The sequence below is a fragment of the Sphaerodactylus townsendi genome, linkage group LG03, assembly GCF_021028975.2.
Source record: "Sphaerodactylus townsendi isolate TG3544 linkage group LG03, MPM_Stown_v2.3, whole genome shotgun sequence".
NCBI classification, from domain to species: Eukaryota; Metazoa; Chordata; class Lepidosauria; order Squamata; family Sphaerodactylidae; genus Sphaerodactylus; species Sphaerodactylus townsendi.
In genome coordinates, this window is record NC_059427.1 from 108,122,207 (window position 1) to 108,145,564 (window position 23,358).

At 42.7% G+C, this 23,358-nt stretch overlaps 2 protein-coding genes across 5 annotated transcripts; one reads left to right on the plus strand and one right to left on the minus strand.

Moving 5' to 3' along the window:
* Positions 1–2,883: 2,883 nt before the first annotated feature.
* On the minus strand, positions 2,884–14,155 carry WDR83 (WD repeat domain 83). 4 transcript variants are annotated; one of them, XR_007243957.1, is made up of 11 exons: positions 13,908–14,034; positions 13,188–13,458; positions 12,359–12,479; positions 10,432–10,537; positions 9,452–9,500; positions 8,497–8,623; positions 6,826–6,893; positions 6,153–6,261; positions 5,448–5,562; positions 4,452–4,673; positions 2,884–3,770 (listed from the first exon to the last, which is right to left on the minus strand). XR_007243957.1 is itself a non-coding variant. In XM_048490024.1 (10 exons), the coding sequence occupies exons 2-10, from the start codon at positions 13,288–13,290 to the stop codon at positions 4,521–4,523; spliced, it is 951 nt and encodes a 316-aa protein (XP_048345981.1). In that variant the 5' UTR covers positions 13,291–13,458; positions 13,908–14,034; the 3' UTR covers positions 2,884–4,520. The 4 variants fall into 4 exon arrangements, 3 of the variants coding, with proteins under 3 accessions (XP_048345981.1, XP_048345982.1, XP_048345983.1); XM_048490024.1 differs by having other exon boundaries at positions 2,884–4,673; XM_048490025.1 differs by having other exon boundaries at positions 2,884–4,673; positions 13,860–13,944.
* A 99-nt stretch (positions 14,156–14,254) lies between these two features.
* On the plus strand, positions 14,255–23,358 carry WDR83OS (WD repeat domain 83 opposite strand). Its single transcript, XM_048492080.1, has 4 exons — positions 14,255–14,372; positions 16,594–16,699; positions 22,312–22,409; positions 23,106–23,358. Exons 1-4 carry the CDS (start codon positions 14,323–14,325, stop codon positions 23,170–23,172), a joined length of 321 nt encoding a protein of 106 aa, XP_048348037.1. The 5' UTR covers positions 14,255–14,322; the 3' UTR covers positions 23,173–23,358.

The following is a 23,358-nucleotide window of genomic DNA, read 5'->3' on the forward strand; positions in this document are numbered from 1 at the left end:
CCTAACAGAGGTAGGGACAGGAGTCAGGATTCCAGGATTACTGTCGTTTTTGCACATAGAATGCTAGCATGAGACCCGAGATGAAAACAGTAGCATAGAAACTAGGCCACCTTACCCCCCGCCCCCATTAATAGCTCTTCCAGCTTTATGCAGAAAGAACTTGCATGCCTACTGATTTTTCCTCAACCTCCTTCATCTAACTCCTGTTGGTTTGTCAATTTAATTATCCAGGTTTACTATTTCATGCCTGTCTCATGGATTCCTTACTCCTGCCATATTGTAGCAAGTACTAGATCCAGCATGGTAGCTGTCCAGAAACTTTCCTTCACTGTTGGTGGACCCCACATCCCATCAGCTTTACAGGTATTTCAGGCAACATTACACACCAACTCCTATATGGAGTCCCCATTGGGATCCAAACTTTTGGAATGGAAATAATCCAGTCACCTTTTCTTTGAGTGAGCATGGTTTGGTACTTCCAATGTATGGATCGTCAGTTCTTCAGCTGGTAAACACAACTTGCTGCATCTGTCCAGTTTGCTGCCATAAAATTCAGATTAGTCTTCGCTTCCTCAGAATCTCCCCCTGAATGCACTGTGATTCTTTCGTTAGTGCTTGGACTCCAATATTGAATAACTAGGTTATTCTATTCCAGGCTTGACTGAGTTAGGGCTTAGTAGAGTGTATACTTCAATTCAAAACTGCTACCTTGATTGGGAACATCTTAACCAAGGTAACAGAAATATTAGCTCTCTTGTTACTCTTGGACTTTATGACCTCAGCACCTTTTGCACAAAATATCTACCCTTCCTTACTGTTCCCTCATACCAGCACTTTTTCTCCCTGGCCAATTTTAAGGCACTACCAATTAGAAACCGTAACCTATTTTTTATGCCAATTGTATGGTAATTTAAGAGTTTTTCTGATAAGCCCATTTCTTGTAACTTTCCCCAACTATTTAGATGGTTACCACATACTTAATCTCCTGTCTGGAAATAAAATTCACACAACGCTAGCTGTTGCCAGATATATTTTAGCTGCTCTTAAAATTTGAACAATTGCTATTCTACATTGGAATAATCAAAGAGCAAGCCTACTGATTTTCATTCTATTTTAATTTATTTTTCTTTTAAATTCAGCATTAACATTCTGTTCCTTTGTATTTTAATCTTTTATTATTTTATTGAAAAGCCAATACACTATGTAGACTTTTCTGGAATAAAGTATCTTCAGCTGAACACACAGACATTGAATAAGCAATACTGTTTTTCCAAACCTGTAAAACTGGTTCAAAAATGTGATGTAACACAGCAGAAGGCTCCTTCTAGGGTAGCTTGTAATCCACTGAGCTGTCCAGTTATGCCACCTGTAATTAATTTCTAGCCTAGTGTTGCGCAAGTATATAGGCTGCGCTGGGCTATGTGAGTACCAGTGTGGAGCAGTGACTAAGCTGCTGTGGCCGAATGATGCAACTCAAGTTGCTTTCTGGCCGTGAAGTCTGCTGGCAGTGAAGAGTGCATTCAGTGCAGAAACTGCCTCCTTTTGGATTCTGTTGATCCACATTGTGTAACCACATTCAGGGGTTAACTACTGCAACACACTGTATATGAGACCACCCTTAAAGCTCATTCAGTTGGTATGAATATGACTGCCTATCTATTGGTAAAATCCCAGAGACAGGCTCATATTACTCCATCTGGGGAAATTTAACTGATTAACCATTTGCTTCCCAATTCAAGATGGTGATATTGACCTTGTCATTCATTTGTACGCTGGCTTGTTCCTTTGCAGCAAGTGCTTTGCCTTTCTGAAACCATTGGAGGTCTCTACTGGAATCCTTTCCATAGTCAATGTACTGATGACCTTTTCAGGCAGGTTTCTATGGGGTTATTTCATTTCATTTCATTTTCATTTTAACCTTTAATGGCATATAAATTATTTCCATTTAAAAGAGAAAACTTTTAAAACATTTAAATACGGGTGTTTAAAATGCTTTCCAAGAATTTAGCCACTGCCAAGGTGATCGATGGATTACAGTCACTTAGCAGAAAGCGAGTGGCCTGGAACTTGGAGTGCTCAAGTCTTGGAAGCAGCAGAGGGTGAATTAAAATCATGCGCAGGTTTCTGTGAAGACAGCATTCCAGAAGAATATGAGTTATGGTTTCTATAGATCCACATCCGCAACGGCATAGTCTCTGATGTTTAGGGATCTGGAGGTATCTCCCTGAGGTTTCCGCTGATGGGAAAATATTGAGGCGTGCTAGCATGAATGCACGGTGTTGGTTAATGGATAACAGAGATGAGAGATATTTAGCTCTTGCTCTGTAACTTGGTTGTATTCCGAGGGAGCGAGGAGAGCATACAGCCGCCTTTGTTGGATAGAAACGATGATGTTCCAGATCCCTCAGTCTTTCGCGGACTATGGGGTTATTAATTTTGTGAAATTTTTGCTGTGTAAGCCACCTTAATTTATAGCAGAGAAGGTGGGATGTTTTGATGCAACAAAACATACAGCCACTTGCATACCTGTCATGACCCATCTTCTATAAAACATGGGGAGGAAAAAAGGCACAGAACTCTATGGAGGATCACGCTGATTCTCAACCAACTGAAGGCAGGAATTCTTCCCTATAAATACCTACATTTTTGACAGGCAACGTGCACACAGAGAGAGAAGTATGGCTGCTCTACCCATATCACCCAGACAGCTCATTTGGCAGAGGGAAAGCCTCGATGAGGGAAAAGCACCCTCAGGATTTATTTGGGAGGCAAGAGGAATACGCAACTACACATGAATGGAAGTCACCCCTGCCATCTCCACAGTACTTCAAGTGGGAAACAGGAGAGCCTTGAAGCCCACCACAGAAACATTCTTCTCTCTGCTGCATAAATAGTTTGATTTTTAATTAGTGATCTTCACATATAAAAAAGTGAAAAGGGAGACTGACATAGTGAAATCATCTGCAGCACAGCAAAATACATTACCGTACAGAAAATTACCCCAAGGATTTAAAGCATAGAACCTGGGCTTCTCCCCGTTGTTTCCTTCCGACCATTTTAGTAGTCCCTTTCATTAAAGGGCTTGTTCTAAGGAGGTGAAGCTGAAGCACTGTTCTTGCATTCTGTCTAGCATATTAAACTCATGAACTTTTCCCCTGAACTTGAAGCCTTCTGGAACTTGCTTTCTCCTCCACCACCCTTTCACTGTTGATCCTGGAGCCAGAAGGGCATGGAAACAAAATTTATACCCGTGTGCCCTTAAACTGCTGACATTCCATGTTTATGGAAACTGTTTACGCAGAAAATTAATCAGTTACGGTTTTAAATTTTAATTAAAGAATATTTTCTGGGGTTATTGCAAAAGAGACATAAAGTGTGCATTTGACTGTGGGACTGTGTTGTTTTTGGATCGGAGAACAGACTGCTGATCAATCATATGGGAGATTTGTTGGTGTGTGAACATTTCCCCCCCCCCCCCCCCGCCCCATTTCCCTCCATTTAACATAACACTCTTTACTTTGACTGCCGTTATTTTCAAGAGTCCTTTCCCAAATAAAAGAAAGAGCAAATAATATCAACAGGCATCGGGGCAAGTAAAATATATATTGGACCGCCTAGGTTGGTTGTCTTTGAACTAGAGGGAATCAATCACCTAGAAGATTCCAAAAAACAACAACACACCACCATTTCTCATTTAATAGGAGCCTGCCAATGATGATAGGGGTGTCCACTTTAACTCGGGGGATTCCTGGAGATTAGGGACTCGTGCCCTGGAAGAGAACAGTTTGGAGATGAGAGAGAATTCATGTAACAGAGGAACGTATGCACGCTATGTTAGTTGTATTAACAGGGCTTCTGTGTTTTGACTTTAATCAAGTTGCTTTGCTACAGCATGATCCATGAATAAAAACCCACTGCAAACAGGAACGATGCAGGTGCCCGGCAGCACTGTGGACACTAACAATATGTATTTCAACATACGCTTTCTTGAGTCACGGCTCACTTCATCACATCCTGTGCAGTGAGTTCTGCCACACGAAAGCTTATGCTGCAATATACACTGCGGTGTCTGAATGACTATTGAGCTCCTGGGCCCCTGCTTAATTTTCTTTTTAGCAGGCCAACATGACTACACTTGTGGAATTACAAAATACAATATTATACTTGACTTAATGGTTGTAAAATAGGAAACTGCAATATGACAGCTCAAAGCAATAAGACACATGCAATTCTAGCACAGGAAGTGGCCTCTTTTTAAACCACCCAAAGGACATGAAAGGGCTAGTCCTCTTGAAGATGCACAGTTCAGTGTTTATGTGAATAGCCCTAGTTCGATGCCACAACCCTTTCTGGAGACAGTGAGCACAATGTGATGCTTCACATGATAGGTTACAGCAGCCCAAATCTTTGCATCTGAAGTTCTCTGATGCAGGTGCTGTGCATTGTCTTACATAATCATTGATACGTGGCACTCCATCTTCTGTTGTTAGTTCTCTGATGCACCCATATAGGGCTGGTGATCAAGCAGATGGCCCCTCCTCCGCCACGTACGATTCCTCCCTCCAAAACTGCACAAGGCCCTCCGCTGCAGTGAGCAAGCAAGCCTCAGTTGGGTGGAACGACAGAGACTGGACTGCACTGTTGCTCACAGGTAAGCTCATTGCCAGGGATCCCTATGAGAAGAGAGAACAGTTGCAGACATAAGAGAAGACCTCCGAAGGCTACAAGCCAGTATCCAAGCCACCAGATCTAGAATATGTACTTCATAGATAGTCTATCTTTCTCACAGAGACTCAAGTTCAGAGTCTTGTAGACATTGCCGTCGCCATCACCTGCTAATTTTGCAAGAGCCTCGAACAAAGTGGAACCCATCCTGCGAGGGACACACTCCCGAACCCTTTTAACAAAGGGAGTTAGTGAGGAATGTTGTGCAGAGGCCAATTCAATCTTTAGTGTCTTTAACGCCACCTCCTCAGCTTGGCAAAAGTGGGCCAGGACACACAAATCTACCACCTTGGCAAAGTGTGCTTGGCAATAAACCTACAATAAAATAAACTACCCATAAACCTACAATAAAAAGCTCAGTATCCCAAAAGGTGGGTCACACTTGTTCAAATGCCAGAAACTCCTGAACTTAAAAATGTTCTGCCCTACCTCTGCTCCCAGCCTGCATATATTATTAGCAGCCAAGACAGCTGAGGTAAGAAAAATAACCTATTATACGTTCCATCAACCAGGTTAAGAAATAGAAGCTCAACATTTCCCAAAGACCTTAACTAGCCTGGGTGGGGGTTGGTTTTTCTGTACAAATATTAATTACCCTGTCCAGCTGATGGGAATTAATTTTCTACATATTCCATAGCACACCTCAATGTCTATGAGGCAAAGGAAAGTCACAGAGCTGCTAATGAATAATGCCTACAATGTCCCCAGGCAATTCTGCTCACCTCAACCAAATCCCAGAAATACACTTTGCCATCCTCAGAGCAGCTCCCAATATGTGTATCTCTCTCAGTCAGGCAGCAATCCATCTTGTAGGCTACGTTCTTGTGGCCTGTGTATCTAAAGATATTGGAGGAGGGAATCAAATGACAGAGAGAACATTTCTCCTACACAGGACAGCCAGACTCTCCTCAGCAGACCATCTAGTACAGTTGTGGTCCTTCCGACTCAAGAGATGTATGGAGAATCACATAATGCTGGAATCACATTACTTATGTATTTAGAAAGTTTTTATGACACCTCTTATGAGCCAGCGTGGTGTAGTGGTTAAGAGCAGGTGCACTCTAATCTGGAGAACTGGGTTTGATTCCCTGCTCTGCCACTTGAGCTGTGGAGGCTTATCTGGTGAACTAGTTTAGCTTGTGCACTCCAACACATGCCAGCTGGGTAACCTTGGGCTAGTCACAGTTCTATGGAGCTCTCTCAGGCCCACACACCTAACAGGATGTTTGTTGTGAGGGTGGAAGGGAAAGGAGTTTGTAAGCCTCTTTGAGTCTCCTTACAGGAGAGAAAGGGGGGATACAAATCCAACTCTTCTTCTCTTCAGGAGCCTGTCTAAGGATGTGCAGATCTTTCGGCACTGGGTTGGCGTTGGCGTAGTCCCTGTATCCCACCCCTGACAACAGTGGTGCTGTGCATTTATTACTCACTCTCCCAGCAGCTCGCCTGTGTCCTTGTCCAGCAAGCGTAGTGTGGAGTCCAAAGTAGCAGCTAGCGTACACTGTCCATCTTTGCTGAAACATACACAGGTGATGGGACCTATAATAATAAGACAGTTATGGTGGGTTCTATTGTATTATTAATTTTTTACTGTTAACACCCAATGTAGATGAAATAGGAGCCCTTATGCTAAATTTACTTTTTTAAAAATTGATCTTTTTATTTGCTTTGCTTTTTAAAAGCATTCTAACTACAAACTAGCAGCCCGTGTACATTGTCTATCTTTACTGAAACATACACATGATGGGACCTATAATAAGAAGAGAGCAGTGCTGGGTGATATTGTTTCGTGTGTAAGTGTAAAAAGGAGCAAGAGGCTCAGCAAAGTCTTTGTAATGTGCTCCTAGGACTTTGATGGCATTTTGGCCAATGCTAGTAGGGATAACGGCCTGCAGGGATCAACTGCATTCTGCCCTGCCACTGTCTGGAGCAGGTGAAAGATGTATGCCAGAAGATGCAAGATGTGATTTTGCAACAATCCTTCATGCTGAGTCTGCACCAAACCTATTGAATAGAAACGGTCAGTGTCACTTCTGCGGCAGGGAGAGTTAGAGACACATAATAAGAGGCACCAGATTTGCAGATGGAGTTTGGCACACTCACTTCCAATGTAGTCTGAGCAGAGTTCCCCAGCGCGCAAGTCATAACGTCTGATACGTCCGTCTACAGAACTGAGGAGGAGAGAGAGATGTTGCTAATCAACCACAGTAGTAAATTCTGTCCTGTAAGCCCTCTAATTCTAACATTACAAACTCGACACTTTCAGATGGGAAAAGAGCTGGACGCATTTACTGTGCAACTTCTGTAAAAATGCACATACATTCTGCAAAAAGTCTACATGTTCAGCTATTGCATTTGGAGAAAAACAACAGGTATTTGTAGACATTTTGGGAAGACCCTGAGAGACCAAGAGGAGGGATCAGCATCACTTGCTGAATGAAGATATCTATTCCCCTGATTGCCTTGAAACTACAATTCAGATCACTCCTCATAGAAGTAAAGGGAGTCTTCTGATTATAGATATGCTAGTTGCCAAAACTGGCCTGGAAGAAAGCAGAAGGGGGACCCTCTGCTGACAGGGAACTCCTAACTAAGCTATGAGAGAAAATGTTTATCTTTTGCCTGGTTCGTCTCCCACTGAGCCCTGGGGAGAAAAAAAATCAGCTAGGCATTCACGTTTGGTCAGGGCACAGGTATGATAGCCTAGGCTAGGTTGAGCTTGTCAGATTGCAGAAGCTAACCAGGGTCAAACCAAGCAAGTATTTGCATTGGAGACCTCCAAGGAATACCAAGGTCATAATGTGGAGGCAGGCAATGGCCAACCACCTGTTAGTCTCTAGCCTTGAAAACTCTAAGGAGTCATCACAAGTCAGTTGCGATTTGATGGCAAAAACACCCTCAAAGGTGTGAGACTAGGGCTGACTGAACATACAGAAAACTTTGTACTCAGTCAAGAATGGCACAGAGGAGAAGAATGGATACAATGAATAAAGCTGAGAGGGGAAGACCAGAAGCAATAAGCATTCCAGAGAGCAAAACCTGCTCTCTGTTAAGTATTACTGGAAGGACTGTAAAAAAAATATTATCGGCTACAATAAAAACTAAATCAAATTATATGTATATTATAAGGAAACAAAATATTGATATGTGCTTTTCAGGGAGTACGGATAAAGAAATAAAAATTAAGAGAAACTTCCTAGAGATGGATGAATGTCACAGAATTGAGACTATTTGGTACATAAATGCCACGAACTGCCCATTAAAATGTGAAAGTAATTTGTTTTGACAGTGTGCAGAGGAGGAAACTATGTTTGGGATGCAGTTGCTGGGCCAATGGGAAACTGGATGAAGCCTTGTGTTTAAAGAGCTTGTAAGTTTCAAAGTTTTTAAAAGCTTATTTTGTGAACAAAAAGTTAGCAGAAAGTTTTTATTGGAATGGAATGCAACAACAATAATAAAGTAGAGGAGAAAATCCATGAAATGAAAAATGTTCACTGATGAGCACTTTTAGCCACTGATTTCTAGGAATTTAGTAGGAAGCCCAAATTCTCAATTGTGTACCTGTTATAGGATTTAATGTTAGCAGATAACGTTTTGCATGATAAATCCAATTGCGGTCTTGGTCCCTTTCCCCAAATTCTCATAGACCACTACAGATGAGCAGAAAGAGTTGGGTAACTTGGCAGATTCCACAAGGGTTTGCCTTTGGTTTAGCTGAGCAGGGTGTTTGTCCTCTCTGGCACCAGATAGCTCTACCATCTTATTCCTCCTTACCCTGTAAGGATTTCATGATTTGACACTTTCAGACTGGAGATGCCATCTTTGGCCTCATCCAGTATTTGGATGGCATCTGGTCTGCGTGAGCGACAGTCCCAGCAGCGGACACTGGAGTCAATAGATCCTGCAAGGTGGCAAACAAACAAACTCCAGCAAGGTAAAACAAGGAAAACTACAGTCCATTGTACATGGAACACTTGCCTCGGGCCTCTCAGCTGCACAGTGGGTCTGTAGTGGGGTTTTCTGGCATTTCTTTGTTTACATGTGAGGAGACAGTCCACAGACTGTAGCGCAATTTTTCTGCTAAACTGCGCTAGGTCTCTAGTTCTCCCAGTTCTCTTAACTCCGCCCATCAACAGCCTTAAAGACACAGAACTCATCATACTGGGAAGTCTCAACACTACAGCTGATATTCTCTCCTCCTCCCTTCCCTTCCCTTCCCTTCTACTCTCTCTCTCTCTCTCTCTCTTGCTGCTGCTGCTGTAAGAGATGAGAGAGGCTTATTTTAAAACAGAGTTTTGTCTGAAATAAAGTTTTTAAAACCCTATTGATCATTGAGAAGGGTGGAAGCAGAGTGAAGGTGGAGACAAAAGATGCCCTACTGGTACTGTTCCTTGCAAAAGCCCTCTCTGTTGTTATTGTATCAAATATCGCTCTCAATATGAACACTTAAGAGAAGCAGGAAAAAGCTGGCAGCATGAAGGGGGGGGGCAAGGAAGTTGGAAGGCTGGCTGTGGACAGAAGGAAGATGTCCAGGGCAAAGCTGTGCTCACTGGCAAACCCGCCTGCTCTGGCAGCGAAGCGAATTAAAAGTCATGCAGGGCTCCAGGAAACAAGTCTATGCAAGAAATCTTGCTGCAACTAACATTTGCCCCCATCGCACAGCAAGCCCATTGTGCATAATTGGCCTAGGTCTCTGGGAACAACTGGCAAGAAAAGAAGCATTCCTTACCTGACAAGATCACTGTAGCCTCTTCATTGAACTGGACACAGTTTACCTTCTGCCCAATAACAGACAGGAAGAGATTAGGGACAGCTGCTTTTCCAATGGCTACATATAAACTTCCTCATCCTTGGGACCAGACTCAAGTAGACCTTCTGCAAAAAGGTTTCCTTCTCACTGATCACTTCATACTTGCGCAATTCCTACAGAGCTCTGGCCTCTGGTACTACTCCCATTCCACAACACTAACATACCAAGTACTTTTGGAGGCAACACGGTCATTTTTATGTCAGTCTCAACTGGCAAAGCAACTGGTATCTTTGGAGGGAAGAGGGTGGTGGTCACAGAAAGCCCCTGTTCTCTGTACCTATGTGCTCAGTCTCACTGACCAAGTGTCCCAGTGTGTTTAAGGATCTTGGCAATGCCACAAAATGTTTAAGTTATCCTTAAAACTCTCCCCACCTTACACACCTCTACCACAATAATGGGCAATGAGTCAGTAATGTCATGTGCTTCTTGAAGCTATGATTTTCAAAGAGACAATGCCACTAACACAGTCTAATCTAGCAAAACAGAATACAGAGCTTGTCGAAGGCTTTCACGGCCGGAATCACTTGGGTGCTGTGTGGTTTCCGGGCTGTATGGCCGTGTTCTAGCAGCATTCTCTCCTGACGTTTCGCCTGCGTCTGTGGCTGGCATCTTCAGAGGATCTGATGTTGGGAAAGCAAGTGGAGTATATATCTGATATATACTCCACTTGCTTTCCCAACATCAGATCCTCTGAAGATGCCAGCCACAGACGCAGGCGAAACGTCAGGAGAGATTGCTGCTAGAACACGGCCATACAGCCCGGAAACCACACAGCACCCAAGAATACAGAGCTATTTATTATCTTTCACGGCCAAGGCCAAGTTCAGTGGAATTCACTTCTTTAAGCATAAGAGAGGAGACATATACCTGAAGCCCAACAAGGACAGAACGCATCTTACCCCTGCATGGCCACGAAACTTACGAATCACTTGCCCCGTAGCCACATCCCACAGAACAACAGTCTTGTCTGATCCACACGAGCAAAGCTGGCTGTTATCAAACGACCTATGGGAAACAAGAAACAGCAACAGAAATGTAATTTCTTGGCTTCCGCATCTCCCACTCTAATACAAAGAACAGTCCCAGGGTACCCTCAGTTGAATGGTAAGAGTACAGAATTTAGTAGTAGGTACTGAATTCTGACAGAGACTGTCACATTCCATATTTTAAAAAGTCGTGGAAGTTGTAAAAATAGATCTGAATGTGTATACAGAGTGGCCTACAGAAAGAAGAGAGCCAACCAGGCCTTCTGACCCACTGTTCACATTTATTTTCTCTCCTCTTTTGAGGTATTAGGAATCTTGCAAGCAATGGTTCTGTTCACTGCATCTGATGATGCAGGGTCAAGCTAACAAAAGCTTATTAAGTTTGTTAATTTATGCAACAAAGAACTGTTCTGGGGGTTTTGTGTGGGTTTTTTTGGGCGGGGGGGGGGGGGGGTGGGTCCAGCAGGTAACAGTGGGCCAGGAGTCCCAACCCTTTTTAAGTCACCAGGCATGTTTGATATTTTGAAAAGGGATGGTGACTGCCACCCTAAAATGCTATGGCTTCCTGCCACAGAAAGGGGAGCCAAACGCCCAAGGCTTCTGCAGAAGATGGAGCCCCCAGCCCTCTCTCATCTCCAGGAAGAATTAGGAGGACAGCATCAGGTATACTGGCAGACAGCCTAAATCCACACAATGACTAAGAAAAGCTCAGGTGCTTACCAATCTTGCTGATCCCTAAGTGGAAAACTCTCTTATATGAATGAGGGTGGTAGACAATAAGAAGCTCTCTATTACAATGCCTCCACCCACTTTCATAGCTGTCTGCCTCCCTTGGTAAAAAGCAAGAACATGTTTTTCAAAATAAAATGGGTGTCCCAATGCAAATTGTGGAGGGGGGGGCCTGAATGGCCTTAGGAAGTGGCGGAGGGCCATGCTGACTCATTTGCCGCCTCCGCTGGTAAAAGGGGCATCCCACCGGCAGAGGGAACGAATGTGGCAGCGCTGGCCACTCCCACAAGCTCCATGGCAGGCAAACCCAGAAATGGGAGCCACTGTAGAGCTATGCTGGTCTCCAAGCAGATCCCAGTGTGGAGGAGAAGGCAGGTTGGGGTGTTCCCAGTGGTGGAGCCGACGTTCTAGACCAGGAATGCCATCCTCCAGGCCCACCTGTTTGGCTATAAGGCAATTTGGGTGGCAGGAGGGTTTTCGAAAAACCTCTCTTTCCATGCCGCCCAAAGCCTCTGTGGAGCCAGCGTGGTGCCACCTCCACAACCCCTCCCCCCAAAACAAATCTGGATTGCCGTATAAAGCTTGGATCCTATACTTTCTGCAAGTACAAAGAGTGGATGCAACTTCTGCCAGTTCCTTCCTACCGTAGCAGACCAAAGCAACCCTAAAAATTCTGCTCATGGGAGACAGGTGAATCAAATATCTCATGTGAAGGAAGGCTGGTGAAAGTCATCCTGCCCCCTTGGAGTACACCTACATAATTTCGAAATGGCATACAAGCTATGAACATAAATTTGCTTAATTTGCACAATCCACATAGACCAGATAATTCAACTTTTTAATTGTGCAACTTTTACACACAGCCTTGTCCTCTCAAAGGTATGGACAAAGCATAGAAGTTATTTATTTATTTATTTATTTATTATGAGATTTATAAGCCGCCTCACCCCCGAAGGGCTCGAGGCGGCTCACAGAATAGCTGCAGAATGGCTAGGTTATGACTTAACCTAGATAAGGGGATGGTTTACACTTTCATGTTTTTAAAGGAGGTTCCACAGCAGACATCCTTTCTTTTTCTAACAGAAGATAATCCCTCTCCCCCAGCTCTTACCCTGCTGCATCCAGGACCTCATAGCCATGGCCACTGTATGTCTTGAGAAGAGTCCCTTTGTGAGGGTTCCAGAGCTTGAGTGACTTGTCACTACCACAAGTGAGACAGTAATTCCCATCCACTTGGGGAAAGACAGAAGAAGAGCTAAGAATCGCAGCACTGTTATTGTATCAAGCTATGGAGTACAATTTAAATTCAAAACCAGCTTTACTGTATAAGTTAAATAAGCAAAACAAAACAACTGCTGCATCATTTACTAAAATAAACTAGGTCCATGCCAGATTTCCTTCCTTATTTATGTCCTGCCAGACTACACCTCCTCACAAGCAGTGCTGTTATTTATAGTCACTATGTGTGTATGAACTGCTGTCAAGTCACAGCTGACCTATGAGAATCCATAAAGTTTATGAAGGCAAGAGACTTACAGAGGTGGTTTGCCTCTGACTTTCTCTGCATAGTGACCCTGGAATTCCTTAGTGGTCTCCCATCCACTTACTAGCCAAGATGACCCTCCATACCTTCTAAGATCTGATGAGATCAGAACTAGCCTGTCAGCCAGATCAGATCAGCACCACAATTACCTAATCAAGTTCCACCCTGGGATATTATTCATTGATTGCACCATTTCCATGGTCAAAAACTTTTCCTCAGCACTTCCTCACACCCACTGTAATAGCTTTCTTGAGCTAATAAAACACTACAAAACAGGAGTTACACAACAGATCCTAGTTTCCTTGTAAACCACACAACGAGGATCCTCTGCCTTAGTTTCTATAGCCCTAATAATTATATAGCAATATCTATTGTACAGGATCAAGGTTGCACTCACCGTTGAACCTTACAGCCCTGACAGCTCCCTGTTTACATTGCAATGTGTCCAGCAGTTTTTTAGGTAGCTCAGGTTTCTTTGGCTTTGGCTCTGGAAAAGCCATTATGAAGAAAAGTAACTTGTTTCACAAGTACACTGTAAATGATGCTCCCATATGGTTGGTGACACAGCAACATCGACTGTGAAGTTTCATGCACCAGGAATATTTGAGATTGAATTGAAGGACTGGGAATGCTTTGCTCCTGGTAGGTTTTTCACCTTGGAACACCACCTTTTTTCAAAATAATACATACAACATGGAGAAAAATAAATCCTCAGCTCTAAACACCATCCAACCTAGCATTTTCCTTATAATGGTGGCAAAGGAATACACACCCGACTAATTCGTGTTGCCTTACATTCTGTCAGTTGTCTAAATCCTGCTTCCACCATCCCACTCCAAAGTATTTAACATTTTTGTAGTATAAATCACTTATACACAACTAAGATTTCTTTCTCTTACACACAACTAGGATTTCTTACATTTTTTTAGAATCCCGAGAACTTTCTTCCCACCCACCCCCACATTTTCGTAAAGTCCCTCACTATATATTTATATGAAGTCAACTCTACTGCCTTTTTACAGAGACTTTCCAACAGACCCGAGTCCCTTTTAACAAAACGCGCCTCTACCTGCAACCTAGTTTCCCTCAAATCTTTAATGCCGATTACAAACCAGACCTGAACAAGAAGGGGGAAACATTATAGGAAAAGCACAGTGTCCATCCCAATTGGCTCCTCCTGGCGCGCAGCTGCTGAGCACAATGCATTTCGTTCCGCTTATTATCCGCGAGCTTCCCCCTCCCCCCATTTTTTTAAATGAAGAGGAACTCTTGACATTTCCTTAAGAAAAGACAGCTCCAAAGTTATATGAACATATGGATGGGAAAGTGAAACAAGACACCACCCCAGTGGCACCTTGAAAGTTAACGTTTATTTCGATCGGCGTTCGTGAATTAGAGCGCACATCATCGACAGGAACTAAATCTCTCGAGCGCTGGGGTGTTACTACATTTGTTGCCCCCCTTGGCGGTTAAAGGAAGCGGAAGTTGGAGCGGCTGGAAAGGCTACCTGGAACCGCCTGGGACGGGTTGCGATGTCCAGCAACAACATGGCGGACCCGCGGCGGCCTAACCGCGTGCTCAGGTCAGCGATGATCGGGGCTGAGGTGTCACTGAGGCGACGAACCGTCGGGCGCGGAAGGAGATAGTGTTGCACTGAAGGATTGTAGTGATACGAAAGGGGGCGCTGAGGTGTATATGGAGTCACTTTAAAGATAGCAGAGAAGGCAGTGAGGACACTGTGGGAACAGGTTAGAAAGGGCTGAAGCTGTTTCCCTGGTGATCAGGAAGGGGGGGGGGGGGCAGAGCAGCAGCATCGCGGGAGGGGGAAGGGCTAAGGCAAGAGGTGACGTGAGCCTGAAGGGTTTATCTTTTCGATCAAAGTGAAATCTAAATTGTAGTCAGTTCAAAGTCAATAGGGATACCCAGTTCACGTATAAAGGAGGAGGGCTTGCGTTCCTGCTGGTGGATACTGTTAATCAGGGGAACTGGGACGGTCAAGACTGCTCAGGAGATCTGTATATTCCCCTTTGTCGTCTTGTTAATTTAATGGCTTAATAAAGTGGTACGTTTTTGCTGTATTGAAAAGAGAATTGAATCACTTGAAATTGAATCACTTGAAAAACACAAAACTACATGATTATTTCAGTGGTGTAGAATAACTGAAGGACTGTAAGAACCTTTGCAAAATTTCAGGAGCAGTTGCATCACTCATTACATCCCAGATGCTAACTATTAGGTGTGGTCGTGTTTGCGTAATCACCTTGAACACAGGAGCAAAGGTCATGGTCCATGTTGACTTCTTGTGACAAAATAATTCAATTTGAGCATTTAGAAAGGGGGGGAGGTAAAGGTATCACCTGTGCAAGCACTGGGTCATTACTGACCTATGGGATGACATGACAAGAGGCTGTTCCCAGTCAGCTACACTTTACCCCCAGCAGGTGGGTACTAATTTTACCGACCTTGAAAGAATGAAAGGCTGAGTCAACCTTGAGCTGGCTATCTGAACCTGACCTCCGTTGGTATTGAACGCAGGTTGTGAGCAGAGCTTTGACTGCAGTACTGTAGGAGAGACTGGAGAGATACTGAACAGGGTGGTAGAAGCGTATGTATGGACTGAGATCTTTCAGATTGTGCACTTGGAGGACATTGGTATGCTCTGGGGTAAAGACTATTGATTTCATCCCTTGCCCTTTTTATTAATTTATATACTTCATTTATACCCCTCCTTTCTCCCTAACAGGGACCCAAACTATCTTACATTGTTCTCCATTTCACCATTACAATGACCCTATGATTAGCCTGACCGTGTATGACTGGCCCAAGGTCACCCAGCAAGCTTCTGTGAAAGAGTGGGCATCTGAACTTGGGTTTTCCAGATTCTAGTCCAACCCTAAAACCACTGCCTGTCTTGCAACTAGGGTGAAGAATTGACTAGTGTGGTGCACTAAAAAAAAGGTGCACATCTTTACGTAGACATCCACAAGTTCTCCTTCTCCATCAGCATTACTCTAATTCAGCTATGTAAATTAACTCAAGCTATACAGGGGAGAGGGGGCCCTTCATATTGTTTCATATTACTTTACTACTTAGAAAATCCAATTGTAATCGACTCTTTGAACCTATATTGTGCTACCCTTATCTTAAAGATAGCTGGTTTCTGATAGGTTAGCGTAAACGTGCTTCATATTGAATAGTTCAAGAATATCAAAATGTCAAGAAGGCTCATAAGCTCATAAATAACATGCAGATTTCACAGTATTGGGGCACTGACTTGCTATATAACCATTTGAATGACTTAACTGCACCTACATAAATGGAGCTGAATTCTGCTTTCCCCCCCTTATATAAAAAGGCCTCCTTCTGGCTTAAGCAAATGACCTCTTGAGTACAAATTGGCAGTGGTACAATTTTTATTCAAATTTAAGAAAGATGTGTTAGGTGTTTCAAGAGCTGTGAAGACCTTACCTTACATGAAACTCATGTGAGTACTGTGGAGGTGTTGGCACCACTTCTCCCATGGACACTGGGGCAAGTACCAGTGGTGGGATTCAACAGGTTTGCACCACTTCGGTAGAACCGGTTGTTAAAATGGTGCTTGTAAATAACCAGTTGTTAAATTATTTGAATCCCACCACTGGCAAGTACCCTATGAATAATGTTAACCTGCGATGGCAAGAAATATGTAGCAGGGAAGCGTACTATATGTAAATTTGCTCCAGTCTTGATAATGCTAATGTTTTATTTCCAAGCATACTATTGTGTTTTCTTTTTCTTACAATGGTCACTTCTCCCACTTATAGGTACAAGCCTCCATCTACAGAGAACAATCCTACCTTGGAAGACCCTACACCAGACTACATGAATTTACTGGGAATGATTTTCAGTATGTGTGGCTTGATGTTGAAGGTAAGCAGTGGGCAGACAGTCCTTTGACCTCAAGGATACTGATTGAACAAATGATGCTCAATATTCTTTCAGCTTCCCATTAACATGTAACTGTTAAATTTGATATGGCACAATATGGTTCTACAGAGTTTCAGATGATCCGTCACAAAGTCTCCCAAGTTAGGTAAATTTGCACTTATGTTTTAGCTACATTGCTGGGGTTTATAAAATCCACAGCTTTTCCTCCTGGGCTGTTTAGAGTTGGATTAACTTATTTGTTTTAAACTTAGCTATCTCTGGCTCATTCCGCACATGCAGAATAATGCACTTTCAAACTGCTTTCAGTGCTCTTTGAAGCTGTGCGGAATGGCAAAATCCACCTGCAAACAGTTGTGAAAGTGGTTTGAAAACGCATTATTTTGCGTGTGCGGAAGGGGCTTCTGTTTTTCTGCCATTTTAGATTCTCCAAAGCTACCATGCCTTTAGCCTAGATTTTAATATAATAGTAGTAACAAGAGCACATGGATATTACAGCTCCACTGAGTTTCAAAAGCTGGAAGTGATTGCTGAAAACTGAATAGTGATAACTTAATGCTTCTGTTCAGGATAGGGCACTTTCCAGCACGTAGAATGAATGTGCAGAATACCAAAAAAAACCCCTCATTAGTAAGTTTTAATGGCTTTGGAAGATAACCAGAATGATACACAAGGCATTGTAATGCAGAGAAGATGGAACCATCAAAGGAAACTCTCTTAACTGATTTCTCACTATGTATCTCTCCTGCAGTAGATAAAACAGTTGTATTGAAAACTATTATCATATTTTGTACTGCCTAGGGAGTCTGGCTTGCAATTAGAAATAAAGATGTTTGAACTAGAGTGTACATCTTTTCATCTAGATAAGAGAGGGTGACTATAGAAGCGCATGAGCTAAAAATCAGCAAGCAAATCCTTGAAAAATGATTTCAGTTAATATACAGTTAAAATATGGTTCACCTATAAAATCCAAAGTAAAGCTTCCATAAGATATATTTTTTAAAAAACGTTAGGACAGTCAATCCATGATTGTGTATTGATTTATGAATGTATGTTTTTAGTTCATTTGATATTCAGTCTGGACAGAGAACCTGTAAGTGCAGTTATATGAAACCAAATGGTATAACATTTTAAGGTCTATTGTAAATCTTCAAAATTCAAATCATCATGTTTTCATATGAGGTAAATCAATTCAGAGATAGGTAGAACATTCCTAAACCAGAGTGCTGGCATATCACCAACCATATGGCACCAGCATAGCTAACTGATATGCTGTGCTTTTCCAGCAGAAAAAAAAAGATATTTTAAAAAGAAAAGAATGGAGAACGTAACAACCATAGTGGAGTCCACAGCAGTAGCCATCAAAGGCATATCTATAGATATCTTCTCTCCCTAGCTGTTTTTCTCCACATGGTGAGGGAGGAGGAGGAGGCAGCAGGAAGTGTGGCTGTCTTCTTCAGCCGATCATGGATCAATTGGGGGGGGCTCTTCCTGTACCCCCCCAGGAGTGCCTAGGGTTTGAACCCCCCCCCCCGCCAGTTACACAGCTGGTACCCACTAATTACCAAGTAACATACAAAACAATCTCACACTGAACTGTGTATGGAAGCAGCCAAGCAGTGTGCAGAAGTCCTAGAATATTGGCTGTTCTGAGTTTTCTGTACTGTGTAGCTTTAATTTGGTTGTTTTTGCTTCTAACATTTCACCTGCATTTATGGCTAGCATCTTCAGAGGCATGTCATGGTGAGATGTGTTTCTTTATGTTGCACAGTGCTGGGATACCTCCCTGACATCATTCTGTCCTGGCCTACACACCCACACACTCAGCACAGCAAGGGAAGCAACAAAGGAAATACTGCACCATTGCTGTAGTGCAGACCATGGCATGCCTAGGAGGAGCCCTATAACATCCCTGGAGCTCTGCAGATGAGGGTTGGAATCTCCCACAAAGGCATATCCCCTTTATGGGCTGACATGCAGAGAAGGAATGGTTACTCCAACCATATAATCACTAAGGCACTTCCACAGCTAACTTAGGAGGGTAAACCCCTACAGAAAGATTCTCATGTTTCCAAGATAAGAGGCCATATCTCTGTGGGTGGGGAGAAGAAAACTTTGGGGAGTAGTTTTTGCAAGAGAATATTCTACTCTCAGCATTTGATGGGGTACAGTTTTCTCTGTGTAGTAATGGTAGTCCCCTGTGCAAGTATTGGGTCTTTACTGACCCATGGGATGATGTTGCATCACAACATTTACTAGGCAGACTTCGTTTACTGGGTGGTTTGCCACTGCCTTCCCAGTCATCTACACTTTACCACTAGCAAGCTGGGTACTCATTTTAAAGACCTTGGAGCCAGCTACATGAAACCAGCTTCCCTTGGGATCAAACTCAGGTCATGAGCAGAACTTGGACTGCAGTACTGCAGCTGACCACTCCACACCTCAGGGCTCCTTTTCTCTATGTATAATGCAGTTAAAAGTCTAGCAGATGTTTAGATCCTGCATTAGTGCTGAGGAAACAAGTCTATTTGATGCCAGAAAGTGCTTTTATCTCTGTTCGGAATGGGTCAGTCTGACAGTGCTGATCCATTATTCAGTAACCTTGTGGCTGGACTATTGCAATACACTCAACATGAAGCTAGCCACAAAAACAATTAGAAAATTTGAATTGATATAAAGTACTGCAGCTGGTTTGTAATTTGGATCTAGCCGCAGTTCACCTATTATACCTTTGAGAATTCTTCATTGGCTGTTTGTTGGCTTCTGCATCAAGTGCAGTTATTACATGTGAACCCAAATCCACAGAAGCCTTTTGTATTTTCAGGGATGCATCTTTACAGCAGCTCCATGTTGCAAATCAAGGCTTGCTGAGAATACTATTACGTGGACAAGTTAAAAATGCTACTGCCTGCTTGAGAGGAATTTTTTCCTGTAGTGACCCCTAGGTTATGGAATTAACTCCAATTTGTTAATTTTCCAGAAGATAATAGACCTTTAATCTGGGTTTTGGACTAGGATTTTGGGTTTCATTTGTTATCTGTACTAAAATGTTGTCGCTTTATTTTAATTGGTTTTTAATGATAACTTAAATTGTTTCCTGTTTTTGAAGAAAGGCAGAGTAAAATTTCTGTAAATAAATATCTGTATACACAAATAGGCACACAGGGAACAAACACATAATATTTGGAATTCTCTACTGGCTCTCATGTCAAAATCAGCCATATATTCCAAAACAGGAAAGATTGCAGAAGAAAAGATAGTACTGTGGAACAGTACAGTGCTGTGGAACAGCATGACACCCCAAGTTCAAGTCTTGCATGGAGCTAGTTACAGAGCAGCTCTGGAAGGCTGTTACAGTTACAGATGAGATTTTGCCCCATCAGACTCAATCACTGAAGAAATCTTCTCATGGTGCTTGGCTTTAGACCTTTGCTTGCTTCCTTTTCATGTCAACATTACTTTGCTCCATTCAGCAGGTTCATTACCCATGCTCACTCCTGTTCACCCCATTACCCCTAGGGAAACTTGTGCTGGCATGTGTTGCAGCCTTACCATTTCACATCTTGCCCATAGGATTGCATTCCTAGACAGCAATTTAAAGTAGAAGTAAATCCCCTTTTATTTAGTGGGCCTTGCTCCCAAGAATGGCTCTTAGGATTGCAGCCTTAATCACTTGTTTTGGGGGAGAGGGGGGTCACTTTTTTAAACTTAAGGTGAAAAACAAAATGTTCAAGCATAACTATAATGGCCTCTGGATAAACCCTGTCTTAAGGGTTGCCTGCATTAACTACCCCTCTCGTCTCTGTAGAGGTGGGAATTAAGTTATGCTGCTGTATTCAGACTAATTTGAAAATGAGCCAAGCTACATATGTACATATTTAAAAAATGCATTCAGTTTCAGCTCTTCTTTAATCAAAAGTAAAACTCCAGAAAATGACTTTTGCATTTTAACTAACACAAATAATGAAAACAAGCAAGGGACCCACAAGGACTTGGGGGATTCTCATATCCCCAGCCACCAATATTTCTTCATTTCCTTCCCTGAAAGGTCCCCTTTTCCTGCCCCTTCTCCCCTCTACAAGCCAACCTATTTTTCCGCCCCTCCCCTTCAGTTTTTCTTTCTTCCCTACCTCTGGCAACCTCTTCCTGGGGAAAAGTTTGGCCCAGTTGCATTGTGCTGGCTGACCAGTCCCACTGGTGTGATGGGAAGGATTCCCCTGAATTCTCCTCCCATAGTAGTTCTTCTTTCCTTTCTCCGGGCAGTCCCCATATCTTCACCCCATGTCCTGCTTCTTCTCTCATTCCCACTCACCAACCAGCCTATGTTCTATTTCTTTCCCCCATCTTCAGCTGTGTTTATTATTTATTTGCCGCATTGAAACCCTTCTTTTTCCACACTGTGGATCCAAAGCAGCTTACATCACCCTCTTCCATTTTATCTTCACAACAGCCCTGTGAGGCTGAGAGTGTGTGACTGGCCCAAGGGCACCCAAGCAGGCTGAGTGGGGATTTGAACTGGATTCCTCTGGATCCTAGTCTGACACACTAACACACTGGCATTCCTGGGATGGCTGCTGTTAAACATTAGCAAGCAGCCAGCCTGTGTGAGTCATGCAAATTACATGATAACGAGTTCCCTGGTGGTTGCTGCGAGGCCTGGCCCTGAGGAGTCCTTCCTTAAAGGCTAAGACAGCCCTGGAAAGCACCTCCCACCTCACTGCCTTTAACTGATACAAACTAAGGTTTGAACTAACAACATTGTTGTGATTGTCTACCAGTGGCCACAGACGGCCTTTGTTTCTTCAAGTTATTATTATTTAAAGCTTCCATTATTTGGGGTTTTTTAACCCGCACTGATGAGAGGGGGGTAGATTTCAAATTTCTATAAACCTGGGGCTTTTTTCAGTATTGTAGAATAATGTTTTGACTGTTCATGCCTCCCATCTTCAGATTTAAATATCCGCACATGTGGCCATGCTGAAAACGAAATATATTGATATCTGTTTGAATGTGTGTGTGAACAACTACATGAACATGGATTCCTAATCTCTCTGTTTGAATTCTCTGTAGTCATTGGTTTTTCTGATATAAACTAGGTTACAGAACTACACAGCTACATACTCTTTTTTTCTTTTTCTGGCATTCTCAAGTCACTGTAGGCTTGATTTGTGCTGTTTATGAACACACTGAACAACCATGATGTCCGAAATGCCCATGAGTCATGCAGTCATCTTATCATTTGAGAGATATTAGTGTGTACTATTAATACATTCTTAGATTGTCACTGTAAAAAGTGACTTAGCAGCATATAACACAGTTTTTTAGAAGTGGACTCAATCAATGATTTATTTACGGTCATTTACCAGCAAGTAGAAGTGGAGTCTATTTTATTGCTTGCATGGCTATTGAGTTTAAATGAGCTTGGTCTAATAGAATTATCCCTCTTTAAAACTGAACCCAATTCCTGACTTCACAAGAAAAGCAGGGCTGAGTGTTTCTGAAGGTGTTATATACCTGTACTAGAGATGCAGGAGTATTGATAACTCCTTGTGATTCCATTGAGGGTTTCTCAGTGTTTATCCCATGGTTTTTTGCAGTTGAAGTGGTGCGCCTGGATTGCGGTTTACTGCTCATTTATCAGCTTTGCCAATTCAAGGAGCTCAGAAGATACCAAACAGATGATGAGCAGCTTTATGTGAGCCTACTTCTCATTTTTTTTCATCTGCTTATTGATTCCTAGCTAAATTTCTCATCAGTCCTGCTGAGTAAAGACAAGGTGTTATCTTTCATAAATTCCCAAGCAAATTCAAATCATGTGAAAATGCAGTGCCCATTTGCCAGCCAGCATTGAATAATATTTAAGCAGCTGTAATCCCCTTCAGGGATTGAGCAGTATACCAAATCCAATAAATAATAATAATAAAACCTGAGGCACATTGCTATCTTTCGTATACAGGTGTGCATGGAAACCCCTATGTAGTCTTATATTTAGTGCAATCATGTTCTCACTGCAAAGAATTATTTCTACTTCCATGTTCATAACGTTGTACCACCTTGAGCCATACTCTCTCTGCTTCTGTTGTATCTTTCCTCTTTAACTCACAATAGCTTTTCCTGTGTGTGTACATACCTCCTGAATGGCAGCAGAATACACCACTCTCCTAAGAGAAGGACCAAAGTGGAAGACAAGGAACTTGCTGTTCAATGTATCATAACATGTAGCATGGGAAATGTTTTTGGCTATCTTATATAGATTTTTAGAGCAGAAATGCATTTTGGGATTTTTCTGTCATATTTTATAATTCATTCTGTTGATATCAACACTTGGTTGCTATTGACAGAGTAATATATGCCTGTGCTCTAATTGTCTCTTTCCCTTTCTTGTCTCCAGGCTGTCTATCTCTGCTGTGGTGATGTCCTATCTGCAAAACCCTCAGCCCATGTCTCCTCCTTGGTGAAAGGATAACTTTTCTCCATAGAGCTCTGCTCTTATAGAGCAGAATGTAGTCCTCGTTGAAGGGAGAGGACGTTTTTCTCAGGCAATCCAAATCCGTTTGCACAAGAGAAGTGTTGCATAATTTGGGAGTGCATATTGAGATGTCAATAGCTGGATGGTTATTAAAGATGTTTTGGGTACAATGCCA

What these genes read in the sequence shown, in the direction of transcription:
- WDR83OS (XM_048492080.1), top strand. Translation starts at nt 14,323, where the DNA reads ATGTCCAGCAACAACATGGCGGACCCGCGGCGGCCTAACCGCGTGCTC. An exon ending in CGGCCTAACCGCGTGCTCAG is followed by an intron (nt 14,373 to 16,593) that starts GTCAGCGATGAT and finishes TCCCACTTATAG; the next exon opens with GTACAAGCCTCCATCTACAG. An exon ending in CAGATGATGAGCAGCTTTAT is followed by an intron (nt 22,410 to 23,105) that starts GTGAGCCTACTT and finishes TCTTGTCTCCAG; the next exon opens with GCTGTCTATCTCTGCTGTGG.
- WDR83 (XM_048490024.1), bottom strand. Translation starts at nt 13,290, where the DNA reads ATGGCTTTTCCAGAGCCAAAGCCAAAGAAACCTGAGCTACCTAAAAAA. An exon ending in AGTTTCGTGGCCATGCAGGG is followed by an intron (nt 9,501 to 10,431) that starts GTAAGATGCGTT and finishes GTTATTGGGCAG; the next exon opens with AAGGTAAACTGTGTCCAGTT. An exon ending in GGCTACAGTGATCTTGTCAG is followed by an intron (nt 8,624 to 9,451) that starts GTAAGGAATGCT and finishes GCCACCTTGCAG; the next exon opens with GATCTATTGACTCCAGTGTC.